The following is a 21,432-nucleotide window of genomic DNA, read 5'->3' on the forward strand; positions in this document are numbered from 1 at the left end:
GAAGGACAGAGACATGGCATTCTAAGAACACACAGCTCCGTACAGGGAGGGACGAAGGCCCGACTTCTCTACTGCATTTTTCCCGGCCCTGGGCACCCGTTCTGCTGGTTCCACTGGGGGCTGACCCTGGGTTTAGCCAGGGCTGGTACAGCTTGCTGCCTGCTCTTAAGTCCCAGTGTACCTGCTTACCAATGGTGTGACCTTGGGTGTGTCCTTTAACCTTTAAGTGTCTCAGTTTCCCTCTGTGTAAAATGGGTCGTTGTGAAAATGGGGTGTGAGCATCTAGGACAGCATTCCTGAAACCCAGCAAAAACGGTGGGTCCCAAGGGTGGCCTCCTGCACCTGCCCCCTCCTAGGTGCCTTTCACTTTTGGGGTACAGAAGGCTTGAGACTGGGTAAGGAGGAAGAGAGGAAGAGGGAGAATGCGGCTTGAGCAAGCGCATTCTTTGAGAAGCAAAGAGGAAAAGGCCCGGGAATGCCCTTCTGATGGTCTGTCCTCCCCACGTGGAGATTTAGGAGGGGAAGGAACAGCACAGGAGTTTGTGCCTCTCTGCGGAGCCCCTCAAATGCGGGTGTGCCTGCACACGAGGCTTGCAGAAATGGGGCCCCTGGGTGACAGTGGCCTCAAGTCCAAGGAGTAGGGACCGGCTCGAGGCACCACTTACTCCTCTCCCTGGTCCCCCCACAGCCCAGTGGTTTGGGCAAATGCCCTCTTCTGCTCTAGGGACAAGCGCTGCGCCGGGCTCTGCCCCGGGGCTAAACGTGGATGAGGACACGGGTGGGGAAGGTGGTTCCCAGGCCCGGGGACACGACCCCTCCCGGCCCCTGACCTTGCACATGCCTCCATCTTCCCTGCCCGAGGCTCTGGGCGCTCCCTGGCGTCCCGCGCGCCCCCGTGGCCCAGCGTCTCCCATCCCGGAGCCCTGCGCGCCCCCGGGCGTCGGACCCGCCCCGTGACGCACTCCCAACCGCCAGGAACGGCGGCCGGCCCGCGCGCGCCCGACGCCGGGTCGCGCGCCTCGTGCACGCGCCGCGCCACGTGATCCCGCCCGGCCAACTGGCGCGTAGGGATTTGGGGATAAAGCGCGGCCCCGAGAGCAGTTGCGGTGGGGCGGAGAGCGTGACTCGGCCGCTCCGGCGCCGCCTGTTCCCGCCGCTCATCTCACCGCCACCGCGCAGCCATGTCCGAGGAGAAGCCCAAGGTAAGCCTGGGCCCGCTCGCCCGCCCTCAGCGCCGTCGCCGAAGGCTGCGGACAAGATCCGGGCCTGGACCCCAAGCCAAGGCACGGCGCCACCGGGACCGCGCCCGGCCAGACACGGCCCCCTCCCCCCGCGGCGCCCGCGCCCCTCCCCCATCCCTGGCGCCGCTTGCCCCGCCCCCGCCAGGCCCCGCCCCGGGACACGCCTCCAGCCCCGCCCCGCCCCCAGCGACCCGAAGCCCCGCCCCTGGCCCCTCCCCCTCCTGCGTCACCCACGGGCTCCTCCAGCCCGCGCCTGTGCCGCCGCACGCTCGTTCCCGCCATGGCAGTCCCGTCGCGGTCCCGGGGCGCACGCCCCTCACGCCGGCCGGCCATCAGTCCCTGGAAAGCCCAGGTCGCCTGCTCCTACTTAATCAGCGTTTCTGCCTTCCGTCTGCCCTGTGGGGTCAGCCTTAACCCATGTCTCTGCGCCACTGGGCCTGTCCCTGCCGCCACCCTGGTCCCTCCGCGTTCAGATGACGGACCCCTGCTCACCGCGGGGCGGCCGATGGAAAGCCGCGGCCCCCGGGGTGAGAAGACGTCCAGCCCCAGGACCCTCCGTCCGCGTGCAGGGGGGCGCTGCCCCTGCCCTTAACTCCAGCCCAGCCCGTGTCCCCTGCCCCAACCGGGGTGGCCGAATGAGCACCTGTGAGACCGGGGCCAGACACACACCCTTTCCTTGTGCTTTGCAGGTGCCTTCCTCTTGGTGAAGTAAATGTAGTAAGACGCGATAGGGTCACCCGCATGGCCTGGTTCAGTGCTGTAATTCCAAAGGTGACCAAATGGGTGCTGTCCCGCAGGCCTGTTCGCACACCTCCCTCCGTGTGGAGCAGACCCTGGCTTTCTGCTGGCCGCGGACTGAGGGCAGGGTGCTGGGGAGACAGCTTCTGCCTTCCCTGGTAGCTGAGCATGGGTGGATTCCTGGGCTTTTTTGGGTGGGCAGGGTACGGACTAGGGATAGAACCTGGGCCTTGTGCTTGCCAGGCCAATGCTCTACTGCTGAGCACCCCAGCCCCTGGTATCCTGTGGGGGTCGGGGGATGCCACAGGGCCTGCACTGGAGGGGTGGTGACTGCTGATGTGCATCTTCAGGCCCTTGCTGGAGCCTCCCACCTGGGGCTGTTTCACATGCCACCTGGCTCCCTGGACAGAGCTGTCCTCTTCCCCAAGACCTCCAGGACCCATGCATGGGCAGTTATGTGGCTCATCCACGGTGGCCTCCTCACTCTGCTCCCCTTTTTCACATCCAAGTCTTCTTTCCCCCAAGGGAAGGAGCAGCCAACATCAAGGAATGTAGACTGTGTCATGGAGCATGGCTCCTGAGGGCATCGGCTCCCCTGGGGCTGCAGGGTGAGATGAGCTGGGGAGAAGTGCCACACTGCAGGCTGGGACTTTGGGTGGACCACAGGATCCTTGTTTTGTTAAAAAATAAACCACTCCCACAGACTCCTTTCTTCCCGAATGGTGCCAGGTGGCCAGAGTGGCACATCGGTGAGCCTGGCACACTTGGGCAAACAGAGCAGTCTGGGACTCCACTTCCTTGCTGATTGTGGGCTTTGATGCTGGCTTAGTGCCCTTCACATAGACTTTGTTCACTTCACAGTGTTTCCAGGCAACAAGAAACCCGACTATGCCTTTGTTCAGCACTTCAGTGTGCCATGAACACTGAATTACATAAAAATAAAACACTAGGAAAGGCTGTCATCAGACAGGACTTTTTTCTTTTTGCTGGGGTGGAACCTAAGGTCTGTGCACACTAGGTACACGCTGTGCCTCAGAGTTATACCCCAGACCCAAAATAGCCCTGTTCAAACTAGAGACTCCAGTAAGGTGGGTGCTGGACATCTTGCAGCCTCCAGTGCCTGAGGCCAGGCTCCCTGGGAGGTCCTGCACTGTTTTGTTCTATGTTCACTTATTTTTACCAGTCACATACAATCATATGTAACCTGTGAATGTGTGTTTTTACTAGCTGCATGGGTAATTTTAAAACAAAGATGGATTTTCTCTGATTCCCCCCCACCCCCCCAGATTTATTAAACAGATTTTTCTTTGAATTGCCAGTCTGTGAGGACTCTAGCTTTGCACTGCTCATCCTCACACTTGGATGCTTCACAAGTGAAAGTTAAAAATAAGCTCTGTGTAAAAATAAAACATCACATGAGCAACTGAATTCCTGGAGAATTTTAAGAGTTGGGTTTTTTTTTTTTTTTTTTTGGGTGGTACTGGGCCTTGTAAATGCACTGGGCTTGCAAAAGCCACACTCCCAGCCCCAAGAATTAGATTGGTTTTAATGACTTAAACACAAAACTACTACCTAAAGCCTTGCCCTTTAAAATCATGGTCATTTTGAGGCAGGCTCTTGAAGCCATTTCCTGTCTTGCAGGAGGGAGTGAAGACAGAGAACGACCATATCAACCTGAAGGTGGCAGGGCAGGACGGCTCGGTGGTGCAGTTCAAGATCAAGAGGCACACCCCACTGAGCAAGCTGATGAAGGCCTACTGTGAGAGGCAGGTGCGGCCTGGCCAGAGCTGGGGCCAGGGCGCGGGCCCCGCTGGACTGGGGACCCTCCCTCCATGCAAGGAGGGCAGCAGGGGGTGACTGTTTTGTTTTGTACCCTTGCCCTCTGCTGGGTCTTGCAGATTGTGTTCCTAAGTGTCCCTTAAAGAGTTTCTTCTCCTTGTGAGCTGACAAATGACAGGTGGAGCTTGGGCTTGATCAGCTTCAGGTGTGGGTGTTTTCCTGCCCAGACACTTTCATGGTGATGGTGTGATCCCAGTCGGCCAGCACGGAGTCCTTAGTGCCCTCTAGTGCTGACAGCCACTGGGGATCAGGGCTTAGGTCACTGGTGGGGCACTCCAACCCCTTCTTAAGCCTTTTACTGGAATTCACCTGTAGAGATGCTGCATCATCCCTGATTTGTTTTTTGTTTAGTACAGAAGAAACCACTTGATCAGGTTTCAAAGTAGTAAGCTGATTGACTTGCATCCTTCATTGCAGTTAGATTGGTTACTTCCAGTTGTCATTGTTAACTAGTGTCCTTGGGAACACTAGCTTGGTCTCCATCTGTGTTGCTGTCAAGCTCCACATGGAGCTCTCTTGGCAAGTGGGTGGCTCTCCAGTCCACATGGAAACCCTTTGGTTTCCCTCTTGCTTGGAGCTGCCCAGGCTCTCTGTGCCAGGTCTTGCTCCAGCCTTGCCATCAGGTGGCTCTGGCAGGGAGCCCTGTCCCTTAGCTGGGCATTGGTATCTTAAGATCTTGTGAGGCTGCTTTAAAACTTAGTGGTTTGTTCCCTTTTTATTTGTTCTCTTGGCTTTGATAGTTCCTGTCTTTGAACATTTTAATTATGAAATTCTGCAAAACAGGTACATATATAGCTTACCTTTTGCTTTTCCTCCCCACTTTCTAAGCCCTGCCGCTGGGAGGGCCGTCACTGTCACCCTTTTGGGTTACTGCATTCTTGTCCTCCCTCGGGCTTTGCCCTTAGATGCTGTTCCCATCTGTGGAAGGTGGGATAGAGCTTTCCTACACTCACCACATCTCTTCTGTGCCCTCCCTGATGAGTCAGCAGCATGCTGTGCTCTGTCACCAGGGCTGCGCCAGTGCTGCGTGCACTCTCCTCCTCCATGTCGCACATTGTGGTAGTGTTTGTGTCTGTTTCTGGGTACTCATGATTACTTAGTCAGCCACGTTCTCCACTGTGCTGAGACCCCCAATATGGGCAGGCATATGAGGTCATCCACCAGGCTGGTCCCCCTGGCAGCCCCACCTGGGCTGCTGCTTTGGAGGAGAGGCCAGCTGCACAGCTTCTTGTCACTCATTGTAGAAACTTCCTTGGCCTCCCTCTTGTGTATCTCTGGATTCATCTTCCCCTTCTCTGTGGAGCATAGCCTTTCGCCTCTAGTCGGAAGGGACTTCTGCTTTTCACAAACCTTTCACACTTGACTGTTAGGCTGCGTGTGACGTTGAAATTCACCTTTGGAAGTTACTGCGTCATTTTCTTTTAGCCTCCAGTGCTGTATGAAAAGCCCAGTGACACTCTGGTTTCTGTTCTTTGCACGTCACTGGGTTTTTTTCTGAAGCTTTTGAAGCCATCTTCTGTATTGTGAGATTTCAGGCCAGGTGCTCTGGGGTAGGTAACTTATCTCCTTTCTCAGGGTTTCTGTCTGGAAACTTTTTAGTTTGGAAAAATGACTGTTAGTCCTTAATAATCTGTGTCTGTCTGTAGTCCCTGTTTCCTGTTTGGAATTCCTAGTTCTTCTATAGTCAGCTCTCTTCCAGGTTTGCATTTGGTAATTTTTATCCTGCTTTGTTTGGGTTTTACAGTTGTTGGTGGTCCCTTTTTTAGGGGGTGGTGGTGGTACTTGGGTTTTGAATTCAGGACTTTGTGCTTGCTAGGTGCTCACCACCTGAGACCCATCCCAGCCTTTTTCTGTTTTTTACTATTTTTCAGATAGGGTCTCCCACTTTATGTCCAGGGCAGTCCTCCTTCCTGCACTTCCCATGTTGCTGGAATGGCAGGTATGAGCCGTCACGCCCAGCTTTTTTCCTGAGATGAGGTCTCACTAACTTGTTGGCAGGGCTGGTTTTGACCCACAGTCCTCCTGATCTCCACCTCCTGAGCAGCTGGATTACAGGTGTGAGCCATTGTGCCCAGCCTTCACTTTATGCTATTCTTATTCTGCCATGATTTTTCATTTCCAAAAGTTCTTTGTTTTTCCAGTAGAGTAACTTACTGTTTTCTGGATATAGTATTTATTTATTTTACTTCCCTAATTGCTTTAAGCACCTGTGTTTCTTTTCTCCTTTGGGGATCTCACATATTTGAGTCTTTCCTTACATGTCCTCTGATCCTTGATTTCTGCTATTTAAGGATGAAGCAGTGACTCTCTGATGAAAAGTGCTGTGTGAGGGTGGGTGTGGCAGGAGCCACACATCCATAGTGTGGCCTGCTGGGATTGGTGGTTCTGAAGGGACCAGATGCTAAGTCCTGGGAGTGGGTGCCACTTTGGGTTCCCTGGTGCAGCGGGAGTGCTGGCTTTTACTTGTCTGTTCTGGCTAGCCACTTGTCCCCAGTGTTCTGGGCCAGAGGCCTGAGTTTATGCTTCCAGAACATAGATGTCTTGTTTGTTGCTGTGGAAGGGATCGTTGCCTGGTCTTTTAGGGGTGTGGGGGGCCTGACCTGGGGGTCTGGATGTACACGTTGAATCAGCTGTTCATGTTCTGCCACATGCCATGTCCCTGCCTCACTGGCCTTCCACCTCTAGGGCCTGTTACTTTTGGTCCCACTCCAATGCTCAAGGGCCAGTGTCCTCAGGCCAGCAGTGGCAATGGCCTTGTTGCTCTCAGTGACCAGCCAGCAGCTACAGCCTTGCCTGCTGGCTCCTCCTCCTCTGTTCTTTGTCCTTGGGGATGGTACCTTTCATTTCTTTGTCATTTCAGGGAGGCTTCTGCAGGGAGCAGATGGCAGTTGCAGTCCTGTCTGTCCTGCTTCTGGGAAAGCAGGGCTGCTGGTTAAATGGAGTGACTCTGTTCCCTTGGGATGTGCACAGGCTGCTGCCCTCCTTTTTGGATGGAAAACGCCTCTTCTTGCTGTCCTTACGGCTTTCCCAAGCCTGCCGCTTATTGTCACCTGACCTGTTTCTCTCTGGGAACTTTCCAAGGGGAAATGGCAGTGCCAGCATCATAAAAGTTCTGCTTGGCTTATGGGAGGAAACAAGAGCGGAATCAAGGCAGGTTAGGTGCCAGGATGAGATGTCAGAAAATTGAATGCTGACTGTGTCAGTTTGGGGCAGCCTAGGAACTAGATCGTGGGCCACCAGGAGATATTTCAACGGGATCATAAATGTGTGTACTGAGTTTTGATATTTTGACGTAAATCCTTCATTTATTGAATTAAGCTGTGTTATCCAGACCATTCAACGCTAATCGCCTCTCTTTACAGGGCTTGTCTATGAGACAGATCAGATTCAGGTTTGACGGGCAGCCAATTAATGAAACAGACACTCCCGCACAGGTATGAGGCCGCTCTGCCTAGAGGCTACTCCTGATTTGCACGTTAGCAGCTGCCATTTGGAATACTCTTTATTTGAGGATTTTTCAATGCATGCACATAGAGAATGCCTTAAATTTCCTTAATGATTTTAATTACTAGATTTTTAAACTTTGGTATTTTGAGATTAAGCTGTCCAAATGACAAAAAGGTGCATTGTCAGACATAATCTTTGCTGTTTGGAGAGGGGAGTCTGATATTTGGGCCTGTGCTCCCAGGGAATTCAGAGTCATTAACTGGGGATTGCCCACAAGTCCACAAGCAGAGGCTGGGCAGAAACCCTCTCCCTCTAGATGTCTGGACTCTGAATTTGCAGTTGTTGTTCATTTGTAGCTAGATTCCAGGCTGCATTCTTGTGCCCTGTGAGCACTGTGCACAGGGGATGTGGGTGGGGGGATGTTACATAGACTGGTTATAGTCTTGAGAACAGACACTCCACACACAGAAATACCCTAGACGCCACACCTCATGTTAGTGTGTCACACTAGTGCAGAGAGCTTCAGACTCAGAAGCTCTTGGAACTTAAGTTCAATTGGCATCTTGTCATTGTCACCTGATAGCCTTGTGATCTCAATTGCTTAATCTTTCAGAGTCTCAGTTTTGTCTGTCTGTAAAATGGAGATAACACTTATTTTTTTTTTCTTCCCTTATAAGGTGGTGAGAATAGCTGGAATGTTTTATGTGAAAATATTTTTGTAAAGTGTTTACTATCTTGAATATTGAAAACATTTTTGCAATAAATACCTAATTTCTAGGCACTTTAGGAAATCAGACACCTCTAAGAGGACATCCAAAGGAGGGAAGAGAGTGGGAAAGGTTTGTTGGGATGATGGGGTTCAAGCTCAGAGCTGGAAGGCAAGCTCCCAGCGCAGCAGGGAGGAGCTGCTTGGGAGGAAGGCTCATTGGTGTCAGCCTGTCCCACCCCCAGAGTGTACACAGCAGGGTCTGGAAGAGACTTCTGCAGGCATTCCCACTTCTGGTTTCCTTGGTCTCTGGGATTTGTAGAAGCTATTTTTTGCCCAGAGAACAAGAAAAAGTCGGGAGGATGCTTTTTTTACCTGCTGTGTCAGAAGAAAGCAGGAAAGGTTTGCCCTACCTCTGTCCTGTTTCTGAAGGGGAAAAGGGCCAGCAATGGATCCCCGTCTTAAGTGGATCCCTTATATTATGGACCCTTCTTCAGGAGTCTTGTTGGCTCTGGATTTTGTAGTGTGACCCACTGTACCTGGTATCAAGTGAATGACTCCTGTGGGTCCTGAAGACTCCATGCCACCAATCAGATGCTCTTCACTGGAATCTGATTTTGTAAAGTTCCATTACAAACAAAAATTTCAATCTGTTTTATAATGACTCTTAGTTTTTCTATTAGTTGAAGTTTTTAGCTATGAATATTCTTTTGTGAATATTGTTAGGGGAAATTAGGTGGCTAAGTAGTTGTGACTCAGGGTGGGATTGGCCAGGCCATGTCTCTAGTGTAGGGGAAGTAGCTCAGGGAGCATTGTATGGGTGCATTTTCCCTTCCTCTGACATTTCCTGTCCCCTCTCACTGGGCTTGCTGTGGCAACCATGACAGCTGGAGATGGAAGACGAGGATACCATTGATGTGTTCCAACAGCAGACAGGAGGCACAGCTTCCCAAGGGACCGTCTGCACACCCTCCCATCGTCCCTGCATTTGCTATTGAATGGTGAGCGTGTGACCATACCAAACACAGAAGAGTCTGCAGGAGCCAAGGACAGTCACTGAAATGATTCTCCTCTCTCTGAAGCACTTTGAGGACAACTCAAAACTGTCTCTGCAGGGATGGGGCTGCAGCTTAAGTCGGGCCAATCAGATTGTTTTCTTCGTTTAGGTGAAATGAGTTGTGAGGTTTTGGGTTTGTTTTGTTTTCATTTTGTTCCCTTCTTCTCCCAGATAATTTTTTCCCTCAAAATTGGGACTGAATGTTGGCTCTCATTCTATGGCCAGGCTCTAACCCTGGGTACTGTCCTAATCAGAGAGAGAGCCCGTGTTCACCAGTGGGCATGTCTGTGGGACAGCTGTGTGGGGGGGGCAGAATTCCAATTTAATATTTGTTAAAGACACAGGATGTTAAAATGCTAAATATTGCAAATTTAAGCTTTGTCAAGTATATGGTAAAGTTAAAGGGAAAACACCAGATGTTTCTTTGAAGGTAAAAACAGGTCCTTCAGTAACAAGGCCTGGATACTCCTGCTTTGGAGCGAGTTTCCCAGGACCCAAGGCCCAGGGTACCATCCTCTCCTTAGTATGTGGGGGGGTGGGTACTTGGATAGTGATTTGCACACCAAATCTCAGCTTTATCCCTTTTCATAACATGGAAGAAAGTAATTACCACATTTCTCATTTGGTAATTGTACTGAGGGCCTCAGATTTCTTCTAGTATTTCTTCTGATGAACAATTATGATCTCTATAAAAAAGTAAGATTAAGTGTTGTTGAATTTGCAGTTTTGTTTTTGTGTAAAAGAGCTACTTCAAAGTGTGGTTGCAAAAGAAACCCACGGAAAGGTGACTTCATGCTCTTCTCATGGATTTGTGCTCCTCTGCGTTCCAAATACGTATTGAAGTTATGCTTTAGTATGGTGACTTCAGTTCTGTGAGATATTTTGGGATCTATACCAATTAAAATGTTCAGAGTTTTGCCTATTGTCCTGTAAGGATTCATTGCTGCTTAATGGCCATTCTCTGCCTTTTATAGTCACCTGATAATGACCCACCATTTCTTGCTTGCTTGAAACCTTGCAGAAAATGTTTCCTTTGTTTTGCTGTGTGGCTCAGGTGGGATGTTTGTTGGCTCTATTGTGCTCATTCACCAATTTGTACATTGTTTGTTGTCCTTTACTACTGTAAACAGTAAATATAGTTTGGTATTCTGTCTCTTGGCTTGTATTTAATACTGCATTTGGAGGTTGGGGCAGACGTCACAGCTCAGTGTTTGTACTGACCATTGGTGAGGCCACTTAGAAACTGATGTAGAAGTGAGTCGCTGGAAGGCCATATACCCCGTGGCTCTGTTCCCTCTGCAGTGTTTCACCTGTGTGGGGCCAGCTTCTGCTGCCCTCACAGAGCCGTCCTATCACCTGCTGACCTGAACCCGAACATGACACCACTTCTCTTTCCTCTCCTGGGTTTCCTGTGTAAAGACAAGGTGAATTTTGGAGGCAGCATGTTAGTCTGGGGCAGCTCAACTTTTTTGCTCTTTGAAAATATTCTAGTTTTTCTTTATGCAGTCGACAGCCTATTCCTTACCTGCTTTGAAAATGAACTAATAATTTGATTTCGAGAAGTCTATGAGACAAAACTAGGGTTGATGATGGGGGCAGTCCATCAGCTGAATAAGCACAAGGTGACAGAGCATTTGATTCAGCAGCAGTATGTGGATTAAAGCAGTGAGGAGACAGCCATTTGTCAGACCCCCTAAAATGGTTGGGGTGGAGGGGTAGGAGTGGTGGTTAAAATCCAGCATGAGTCCCTAAGCAGAGGGAGTTTTTTCATAGTCAGGTGCCTTGGGTTAGCTGCATAGTCATCTGGATACGTTAGAACTTTGCATGTCCCCCACAACACCCAACAGCAGGATGTCCTTCACCCTTGAAACTTGTGCAAGTGAATTTGGAATAATCTGTTGGTATTACTATTTTTAAAAGTATTAAATTACATGAACCTAATACCTCAAATCTTTGGGTTCAGTGGGTGCCTCAGGAGGGTAGGCCTCCTTACTCCCTCATCTGTGCCCAGGGCCTCAGTCAGAACGTTCCCTGGTTGAGCCCTGAAGTTGAAGCCTTGGGAGCCCCTGAGCCCCAGCACGGCGCTGCCCACCTATGCTGGTCCTCATGCTTCAGAACTTCTGCCAGGCTGAAGTCAACTCATCTTACTCTGCACGTCTCAGGAAAGCCACTGTCACACACCTACTACTCAGAGCGCTGAAGCTGAACCAAGTGACTCATGTCGAGTTGTCACAAGTGCAGGATGCTCAAAATACGGAAGTGAACAGCAGCTCAGGAGAATGTGTGAGGGAGCTCCGGTCTCTGCAGGTCTGAGGCTGTTGCATGAGGCCTGAAGTCATCTCGATCGGCGTAAACCACATTTCTGAAGGTGACAGGAGAACGCGGGGTTCCACGAGTAGGAAACGGCGTGCGGAAGCCGCCGGCATCCAGATGAGGATGGTCCGGACCTCCTGCCTCCCTGCGCAAACCAAAGCCCGGCCATTCTTACAGCGCCCGAGGTCACGCACTTCCGCCCTCAGCGGGCCGCGTCCAGGCGCAGTCCGGAAGTAGGCGCGGACCCCTGGCCCTCGCTCGGGAGGCGCTCCGGGTAGAGGAGACGGATAAGGAGGGTGAGCTGTAGAGGGCGCCGGCGAGCGACACGACACAGCACAGCACAGCACAGCTACTGCTGAGTCCGCGCTGAACGGCCGTGAGGCGCTGAGGCCCCGGGGACCGGCTGGCTGACTACTGGCTACAGCCGGACCAGACTCCGGCGCGCCCGAAGGACGCTATCTGTTCGCTGTCTCTAGCCCCCGTCGGCGTGCCACGTGAGCCGCGCGTGCGCGTTGCGCTACGCCCCGGAAGCGCTTCTGGCCCGCTACGGCGACCCGGAAGCAGTTCTCAGCGTCGGGGTAGGCGGGCGGGACCGGCGCGGATGAAGCCAGGGCACTGAGCTCAGCTGCTGCCGGACATGGCGGGGACAGCGCTCAAGAGGCTGATGGCTGAGTACAAACGTGAGTCCGGGACCCCGGGCAGCGAGGTTCTGCTGTCCACTGCCCTCCCCACCCTCCGCCGCGCGGCTCCTCGAACCCCCTGAGTCACACGGTGCTCGAGAGGTGCGGCGTGAGTGTCACGGCCGCTGTGAGTCTTGATGGACGGCGCGTGCCCCGCGCTCTTTGCGAGCTAGCGAGAGGGCTTCAGAGATAGATGACGCCGGCGCTCAGTGGGTTTAGGATGCTGGGTCAAGTGTCCCGCTGCTTTGTGGACAGTTTCCGTGTTTCCGCTGGAGGGCCGCGGAGCTCGGCGGCGCGGGGAGGCCAGGCGCGGCCCGCATGTTAAGGGGCGGGCTCCGGGACGAGCCGAGGGTGGAAGGCGTGCCCACCCTTGTCACCGTCACACCGAGGCGTCCAGGAAACTTCGTCAGTGCCAGGGCTCCCCGGGAGGAGGAGGAGGGGGGCGGGCAGCGGCCACCGGGGACGTTAGTGCTTGAGCCGGCTGCGGCTCGCCGGCTCGGTGCGGTCAGCAGCAGAGCCTGGGACCACTGCCCGGGCCTCCAGCCTCTGCCGTCTCCTCGCCCGTGAGGATGACAGCTGCACCTCCCGAGGGACACGCCTGATCTTGTAGCTGCTGTAGGTTAGCTGCTGTCACTGTGTGATTAAATGGAGGGTCGTTTTGGGAGAAGTGGTAAGCATACCTACAGCGGTTTCCTAAACTGGGGACACTGCTCAGTGACACTTGATGTTTGACTTGAGCAAACCAAAGCCTTGCACAGGTCACCTCATTACTCATTAACGTAAGCGTTCAGATGCTGCTTACCAGCAGGTCCTCCAAAGTAGGAACGTGTATTTTAGAGCGACTTTCTGGGCTGGAGGTGTGGCTCAAGCGGTAGAGCGCCTGTCTAGCAAGCATAAAGCCTTGAGTTCAAACCCCAGCACCATCAAAACAACAAAAACCGACTTTCAGGAGGCAATGGGAAGAAGTGGTCCACTCTGAACAGTTGTCTGGCATGGGGGGCAGGCTGTTACCCTTCTCCTTATGGAAACCTGGCTGGGGTGGGGGCTCAGACTGTGAACCCCACCATTTCTTAGCATCTTGGTCTGTTAGCCCTGTTTGTAGACTGAGGAAGTATCATTTTGTCGTTTTTATAGAGAAGGCCTTGTGTAGGGAATTAAACAATAGCTACATGCATTATTTCAACTATATTGTTAGTTTGCAGCAATAAAACCTAAATGACTATTGATTTCCAAAGCTGTATAATAGAAGTGTTTTATATGTTTTTACGTGTTATTACATTAAATTTTGGAGCACATATAGGAGGCAGAACTCTAAAGATGTCTCCCCAGGGTCCCAGTGCCCTAACTTATCTAAACACTTTCTGGAATTGCTGAGGGGTTCTTGGGAGATAATCAGCTGACTTTAAGAGAGGAACATTATCCTGAATAATGTGAGTGGACCCAGTAATCTTACTAGATCCAAAAATCAGATGAGAGGTGGTCAGAGAGATTCAAAGTATGAGGAGGACTCCACCTGTTGTGGCTGCTTTGAAGAGGGAAAGGTGGCCATGAGCTGACCCCAGGTTGACAGTCAGTCTGGAACCTGGAACCTCAGTCTTACAGCCACTTGGAACTGAGTTGTATCAACAACCTGAACGAACTTGGGCCACAATCCTGCCCACACCTTGATTTTGGCCTTGTAAGACTAAGCGGAGAAGCTGCTGGTTAGTTCTGGTCCAGACTTCTGACACACAGAAACTGTGAGCTCATCAATGGGTATTGTTCTAAGACTAGAACATTTGTGTGATGTTGTTGCAGTGACACGGAAAGTGAGGGCAGTATCTTGGTTGTGATAAAAATTTCTTTTAAAGTTTCTTGTTTTTTGTGTCTTAGCATCTGCTTTGTCCTCATTGCGTTTAAAGTAGTGCATCCATTGCAAAGATAGACTTAACAGGAACTACCTGTGTGTGGAATGGAGTGCAGGTAGACTTGGTAGGTGTTCAGGCACACTTGATTGTTCTTGAGACTACTTGGAGAACTGCAGAAACTTAGTGGCGGTAGGACCTTGGATGTAGTTTTGTTTACATCCCCTGATTTTATAGATTTTACAGGAAATTGAATAACAGGTATAAAAGGATAGCCAGGAGAATAATTCATTTTAAACTGCTTTCTTGATGTGTTCACTTTACACATTATCCAACTTTTCCTCAGATTGTGAGGTAGACGTAGGTAGGAGTGCCCTAGAATTGCTGTAACAAAGTGTCACCAACTAGGGGGCTTAACACAACAGAAATTTATTCTGTCACAGCTCTAGAAAGAGAACTGTAAAACCCAGGGGTGGGCAGGTTGTGCTCCCTGTGCAGGTTCCAGTGGAGGGACCCTCGTGCCTCTCAGCTTCTGGTGTTGTGGCAATCCTGGGTGTTCCTTAGTTGTGTCCATGTAACTTCAGTCTGTCCTCCACCTTCTTATGGCATCTTCCTTGTGTGTACTGGTGTTCAAATTTCCCACTTAATAAGGACCCCAGTCTTTGGTATAGATCCTGCCTGGTCAGTATGACCTCATTTTAACTGTATTGTATATACAAAGACCCCATTTCCAAATAAGGTCATATTTATAGATTCTGAATTGACTTGAATTTGGGGGGAACAATGTTTACCTAGCACAGTTTCTAATAGGAATCCCAAGCTTAACAGGTCCAAACTAGGCTCCTGAGCTTCCCCATGGAGACTGAGAGCAGCCTTGTTGTAATTGTTCAGGCTAAAGATGTAGAGTATCCTGGCGCCTCCCTTTCTTGTACATAATCCCTCACATTCATTGGAGCTTCAGCATTCACTGCCCATGCTGCTCCCAGCCACTCTCACCCTGACTTGGATTCTTGCCCAAAGTTGTGTCTTGTTGTCCTTCTGCGTTTGCCACACTTTGTCCCTTATCTCAGCATTGCAGACACATCCTGTGAAGGTTCAGCTCAGCTCACACTACTCTCTGCTTAGGACAGCAAAAGCCCTGTGAGGGCTGATAAAGCTCTGCATGCTCTACCCTCGCCCCCCACCTCTGTCTTTATCTGCACCTCTTCCTCGTTCCCTCATCTCTGGCCCCTCTGGCTTGTTTCTGTCGTAGGTACTTCCCTTCCTGGACAGCTTTAGCACTATGTCCTCCCCACTTCAGGGAGATGCCATCTCCATCTGTCCTTATTGCTGTCATTGTTCTTTGTCATTTTCCATTCTTAGTGTTTAAAATTTTTTTTACTGTAAAGTATATTGTATATGTTAAAGCATATAAAAGGCATATGTTTCTATTAAATAATGTACATCTATCTGTGTCTGCTTTCTGTTATTGTAACAAAATACTTGAGATAATCAACTTATAAAGAGGAGAGATTTATTTTTTCTGTTTTTTTTTTTTTTTGGAAGTACTGGGGTTTGAACTCAGTACCTACACCTTGAGTCACTCCACCAGCCTTTTTTTGATGGATGTTTTCAAGATAGAGTCTCATGAACTATTTTGCCCAGGCTGGCTTCAAACCTCAATCTTCATGATCTCTGCTTCCTGAGTAGCTAGGATTAGAGGCATGAGCCATGAGCACCCAGGGGGAGATTTATTTTGACTGACAGTTTTGGAGATTTCCACTCATGATCAGGTGCAGCTGTTGGTTTTGTGCCTGTGGTGAGGCGGTGCATCATGGTGGGAGCACCAAGCAGAGCAGAGCTCTTTACCTCATGGCTAGGATGCAAAAGAGAGAGGAAGAGGATGTGCTGGAGTCCCCTTATTTCCTTCAAGGGCATTCCTTTAGTGATCAGGAGACCTCCCACCAAGCCCCTTCTCTGCTTTGTGTTCTGGCCATGCCTCACACTATGGCTAAGATGTGTTGCCTTGCCACAGGCCCCAAAACAACAGGAACCTTTAAAACTGCAAGCCAAAATAAAGCTTTCCTGCTTATAAGTTGATTGGTTGTCTCAGGTATTTGGTTACAGTAATGTGAAGCTGACTAACCCAACGTGTAAAACTCTCTACTTGTGAAGTAGATGTGAACAAGTGACTTGCACATCTGTGCTCCTTCCACCACCTCCAGAGTTAACCCTGTAACTTCTGTGTATCATTCTTTTTCTTTCCTTCATTATTTTTTATCCCTTTATAAACACATATGGCTTACTTTTGCCCGTTGGTGAACTTAGAAATAGCAGTGTTTTCTGAAGGGTGAATCTTGCTCAGCATGGTTTTTGAGAGTCAGTTCTCTTGACTCACATAGCTGCAGTTCATTTCCCTGCCAAGTCGATTCCATGTTACGAATGGGCAAAAATCCATCCATTCCAGGATTTAGGATTATTTATGTTTATAAGTATGGCTGCTGTGAACATTTTTGAGAATCTCCACGTACACAGATGGCAGGTACCTATCTGGAGTGGAGCACTCACTCACAGAGCCAGCTTTACTAGGTCCTGCCAAACTGGTTTCAGTGTGGCTCTCCAGCATCTTATCACTGCCAGCGGCAGCCCAGGGTCCCCTGAGTAGTGGTGTGCAGCACTTCATTTTTACCGTTTGGTGGGTGTGGCGTAGTGTCTTGTAGCTTTCATTTACGTCTTAGGAATGAGTCTGAGCACCCTTTCATGTATGTAGGCCATTTGTGTTTTTTTTTTTTTAATTTTAAATAGGGTTGTTGGTCTTTTTATTCTTGACTGTAGGAGTTTTTTCTCTGTTCCTAATTCCGTGTGTGTCGCATGTGCTACAGTTTTTGTCTTTGTAGCCTTTATAGTGTTGCTTTTTCCAGCCGCCCTTAAAAAAGCAGCTCTGTGGTGGTGTTATTGTTATACAGTAGACCTTTGCCATCTGCAAATAATATGGTTGTAAAGAAACCACCATGGAGGAAAAATTGCCCATGTTCAGCGTGTGTAGAACGCAGCACTGCACTGTGGGTGCCTGATTCATTTTCCATGACACTGTCCAGCTTCTGCTGAAGACAGGCTACCTTTCAAGAGATCTGAAATTTCCCTGATCACTTCAGTGAAGCACATTCACTTGTACCTTGCTGCTGGGGAGATGGAGTCTCACAAAATTAAGGGCAAGGAAATCCTCAACAGATCAACAGCTGACCCTAACCTGGGACTGACTGAGAGCTGCTCTGCATCAGCTGAGCTGGGCAATGTATGCTAGGAATATAATTTTTTTTTTTTTTTAGATTCCTTTTGTTTTCTTTTTGATGGTATTAAATTTTGAACTCAGGGCCTCCAGCTTGCTAGGCAGGTACTCCACCACTTGAGCCATTACTCTAGCCATTGGTGGCTACTTTCTTTTTTTTTTTTTGTCAGTATGGGGTTTGAACTCAGGGATTTATGTGGCTTTAGCCATGACTCCAACCCTTTTTATGTTGGATCTCACTTTATGTACAGGACAGCCTGGGCTGCAATCAGTGGGAAGGCAGGTGTGTGCCACCACTCCCAGCTACTTCCAGCCCTACTTTGGGATAGAATCTCAGGAACTTCTTTGCCTGGGCTGGCTTCAAACTGTGATCTTACCCATCCCTGCCTCCTGAGTTAGGATCATAGGCTTAAGCCACCATATTTGGTGAGTAGCTACTTTGTGAGACACTATATTTTAACAAAAAATCTTGGAGAAATGTACTGGGGATTGAACCCAGGGCCTTGTGCATGGTAGGCAAACATTCTACCATTTGATCCATACTCCTAGCCCTTTTGTCTACATTTTGGTTTTGAGATAGGGTGTCCCTAACTTTGTCCTCGAACTTGTGATCCTCCTGACTCTCCCTCCTGAGAAGCCAGGATTACAGGTGTGTGCTGCCACACCCTGTAAGAAAAGTAATTTCAGCAAATTAACATTCTCAAGCAATCAGTGGCAAGGAACTAATGACCTTTGAAAGTTTCTGAAACAATTAGTATCTGTGACTCTTTTGGAACTTATTTTTATAAGTGAACATGAAACTATGGTGTGTGTGTTGAAAACAAACAACAAAACAAAGCGTTTTTTCCCCTTTTCCTAAGCCCTCTTTGACTGTAGTTCCTCTTGGACCAGTAGATGTCACTATTGAATAATGAGGCTGGTGGGACAGTTCTCTGCTGAACACAGCTTGGGTCTCTAGAATTGTGGGTGTGGAGCTGCAGATTTTAGACCACCCCTTCCCTCTCCCTGAGGGAGGGTGTTACAGGGAAGTTCCAGAAGGGAACTCCAACAAAAAATAAAGCGGACTGTTTTTGGTATAAATTCCTTCTTTTGGCCACACAAAAATGGTTGGTAGGACTCTGTTATATTTTGATCTTGGCACCCTACTTTGCTTCCTGCCAGCATTGTGCTTTCTCTTTCCCATTCACATCTCAGCAGTTTACCATCCATCTGCCTTAATCTGTTACCTTTTTATTAAAATTGGGTGATCAATTTTACTTGCAACAGCTGGACTAGATTTGAGATGATTGGGTTTGTGAAGCATGATAAGTTGGTTTCGGTGTTACTTCTCCCAACCCACTTCTGTGAAGAGATACAAAGTGAAACTGTCAAGGTGTGTCTTGCCAAATCCAAGGGTGGTAGCCTTCCTGGTACTTGTCCTCACTCATGTTTGCTTTTTCCCTCCTTGGAATATTTAATGTATTTGACTTTGGGGCCAATGCTCTTGTTCACCCTTATTCAGTGGCCTCTCCTTAATGTCTCTCATCTTCCCACTGCATCCTCAGTGACGGCACTTGGCAGTCTTCCAACCTTTGCTCCTTGGATCAGGGTTTTTCAGGAGGTGCTGTTGGCATTTTGAGTGAAATAATTTTTTTCTGAGTAGGCCTTGTTTATGGCAGGGCATTGGCATTCCTGCCCTCTTCCTACCAAATTGCAGGAACATTCCCCAATCATTGTGAAATCCAAGATGTTATCGCATGTGTCCTGATGTTCCTGAGAACACAGTTCCAGAGGCTCCTGTCCAGTGCCAGGAGTCACGTGTGTTCTCTGTAAAGTAACTCCCAATTTACATCTCCAGGCTCAGTCTTCCCTTGAGTTTCCCAGCCACCAGCCTGTCATTTCTGCTTGCCTACTTACTGGGCATGTCAATCTTAAGTGTTTAAATTAGATCTCCTGGTCCCCTGAACTTTTCCTTTCTATCCTAGTGTTGCTTCACCATTGCCTCTGTGGTACAAAGAAAGCCTAGGACCGTGCTCACTCCTCACTGGCTATGCGCCTTCTCAGCAAGCCCACCTGCTGCTTGGATCCCAGATTTCGCTGTGGTCACCTGCCCAGATTGTTGCAGTACAGCTTTTAAAATGGTGTTAGCACGAACTAGAACTGATGTAGAGGAGGGTGCAGGGAAGGTTTCACCTCACGCTTGCCAGGTGCTCTACCACTCGAGCCGCTCCATGAGCCCTTTTCTTGTGTTGCGTATTTTCATGATAGGGTCTCTTAAACTATTTCCTGGGGCTCACTTTTAACCGTGATCCTCCTGATCTCTGCCTTCTGAGAGTTGACAAGTGTGAGCTACAGGTGTCGGCAGTTTGTTCATTTTCATAACTGAGTAGTACTGTGTTACTACTCACAGTACTGTGAGCGCTCACCTGTGAGTCTGTGGGGACGATGGCCTAACAGCATGACAGGTGTCAGGATAAGCATGTTTAGCTTTACCAGAGGCAGGCTGCTCACTGAGGGATAACTACTTGCACTTCACCGCTGATGCAGCAGAGATCCAGTTGTTGAATTTGTCTGCAGTTGGTGTCCAGTGCTTTTATTTTGCCCATTCTCTTGTGACTATCTTATTGTGGTTTTCATTTGCATGTCCCTATGATTCAAAACCTTGAGCGCCTTTTTATGTGCTTATGTGCTGTCTTAGTTCTGGCCTCTGTAACAACACTGCCATAGCCCCGGGAACTTGAGCAGAGCATTTACTCTTGGGGGCTCTGGAGTCTGGGCTGCTTGAGATCAAGGCTCTGGTGAGGCTTCTGGCAAAGACCTCTTCCTCATGTGCATATGGTCACCTCCCTCCCAAGGCCTTCAGAGACACCATCTCTCTTCCCTTGATCCTCTTACTTTTTTCTTCCTGGTACAGGGGATTGAGCACAGGGCCTCATGCTTGCTAGACATTTGCTCCACCAAGCCTCTTGTGTTCCTTCTCTGAAAGACACTAATGCATCCAGGAGGGCTCGCCCTCATGACCTAACCACTTCCCAAAGGCCCCACCTCCTAGTTCCACCCCACTGAGGGGTTTGGATTTCTTTGTATGAATGGGGGTGGGGGGCACAAATGTTCAGACCAACACCATCCATGTCTTTTTTTGGCAGTCTGAGCGGATTCATGTCTGTTGCTGCTCCTTTATAATAGTCAGTCGTGTGCTGTATATTGACCTCTCATCAGACTCAGTATCCAAAGGTAATGATGGAGCCGAAAAACTCCTTTGGCCTAGAGATGTTAAGTCATTGTCATTGTGAGTGAGTATAACACAGTACTCTCCTGTTAAGGGATGTTGGTATAAAAACACCACCTGCACTGTCAGTCACAGCAAAGTATAGCTCATACAGTGATGGATATAGGACATTGTATGTAATGATAAACAACTGTGCTTACTGGTTTATGTGTTTCTTTTTTTTTTTTTTTTATTCATATGTGCATACAAAGCTTGGTTCATTTCTCCCCCCTGCCCCCACCCCCTCCCTCACCACCCACTCCGCCCCTTCCCTCCCCTCCCCCCCAATACCCAGCAGAAACTATTTTGCCCTTATCTCTAATTTTGTTGTAGAGAGAGTATAAGCAATAATAGGAAGGAACAAGGGTTTTTGCTGGTTGAGATAAGGATAGCTATACAGGGCATTGACTCACATTGATTTCCTGTGCGTGGGTGGGTTTATGTGTTTCTTATACTTACTGCCAGTGTTTTAAAGTTTGCTCCTTTACTTATAAGGAAAATGTTGAGTGTACACAGTCTGTCCGATTACCTAGCAGCAGCCTACCCACTTCGATTTACCATGTCTCTATTGCATCAAGAGGAGTGATTGGCCCTCACCCTCCCCTCTGTTCTGTATTGCTGCCTTCACAATCATCCAGGGTCTCTCCTGGAATGGGCTTGCTCCTGGGTGGCCTCTCTTCTTTCTGCTGCCTTGGTCTGTTTACTTTGGTCTAGTACCATGCTGCCTTAATTACTTAAAATTTTCTGTGAAGTCTTGATAACCACCTCTTTATTCTTGGTCATTTGCATTTTTATATACCTTTCAGAATCATCTTGTCAAATTCAAACAAGCAACCCTGATGGATCTTGACTGAAGTTGTATTGAATCTACAGATTCAGTTTGAGGAACTTGGTATTTTTATAATGTTCAGTTTTTAATCCGTGATCATGATATTACCCCTTTATTAAGGTCTTTGTAAACTTCTTGTCAGTAATATTATCTATTCTGTAGTATCTTTAAAAAACTTAATGGAAATAAGTTTTCCATTGACTAAGGCTTTCATTTTCAAACT

The 21,432-nt window shown here is 49.2% G+C and overlaps 2 protein-coding genes and 1 long non-coding RNA gene across 6 annotated transcripts in view; 2 read left to right on the forward strand and 1 right to left on the reverse strand.

The window, feature by feature from the left end:
• The first annotated feature begins 1,063 nt into the window (after positions 1-1,063).
• Positions 1,064-10,174, forward strand: Sumo3 (small ubiquitin like modifier 3). 2 transcript variants are annotated; one of them, XM_020177212.2, is made up of 4 exons: positions 1,064-1,202; positions 3,621-3,749; positions 7,181-7,252; positions 8,859-10,174. In XM_020177212.2, exons 1-4 carry the CDS (start codon positions 1,182-1,184, stop codon positions 8,967-8,969), a joined length of 333 nt encoding a protein of 110 aa, XP_020032801.1. In that variant the 5' UTR covers positions 1,064-1,181; the 3' UTR covers positions 8,970-10,174. The 2 variants fall into 2 exon arrangements, with proteins under 2 accessions (XP_020032801.1, XP_073928604.1); XM_074072503.1 differs by lacking the exon at positions 1,064-1,202 and adding an exon at positions 1,499-1,593.
• Positions 3,621-21,432, forward strand: part of Ube2g2 (ubiquitin conjugating enzyme E2 G2) — a 37,534-nt gene continuing 19,722 nt past the window's right edge. Inside the window, exon 1 of one of the 3 annotated variants that reach the window (XM_074072502.1) lies at positions 3,621-3,749. Coding sequence is in view for 2 of the 3 variants with exons in the window: in XM_020177209.2 (XP_020032798.1) it covers positions 11,979-12,021 (43 nt within the window). In the remaining variant the exon portion in view is untranslated. Of the gene's footprint in view, positions 3,750-11,828; positions 12,022-12,383; positions 12,692-21,432 lie in introns of those variants that run through there. The other 2 variants (XM_020177209.2, XM_020177210.2) reach the window with 2 other exon arrangements.
• On the reverse strand, positions 9,219-11,284 carry LOC141423174 (uncharacterized). The gene is made up of 2 exons (XR_012447821.1): positions 10,973-11,284; positions 9,219-10,437 (listed from the first exon to the last, which is right to left on the reverse strand). It is a non-coding gene; the product is annotated as an uncharacterized lncRNA (long non-coding RNA).

The sequence above is a fragment of the Castor canadensis genome, chromosome 5 (genome assembly GCF_047511655.1).
Source record: "Castor canadensis chromosome 5, mCasCan1.hap1v2, whole genome shotgun sequence".
Taxonomy (NCBI): Eukaryota; Metazoa; Chordata; class Mammalia; order Rodentia; family Castoridae; genus Castor; species Castor canadensis.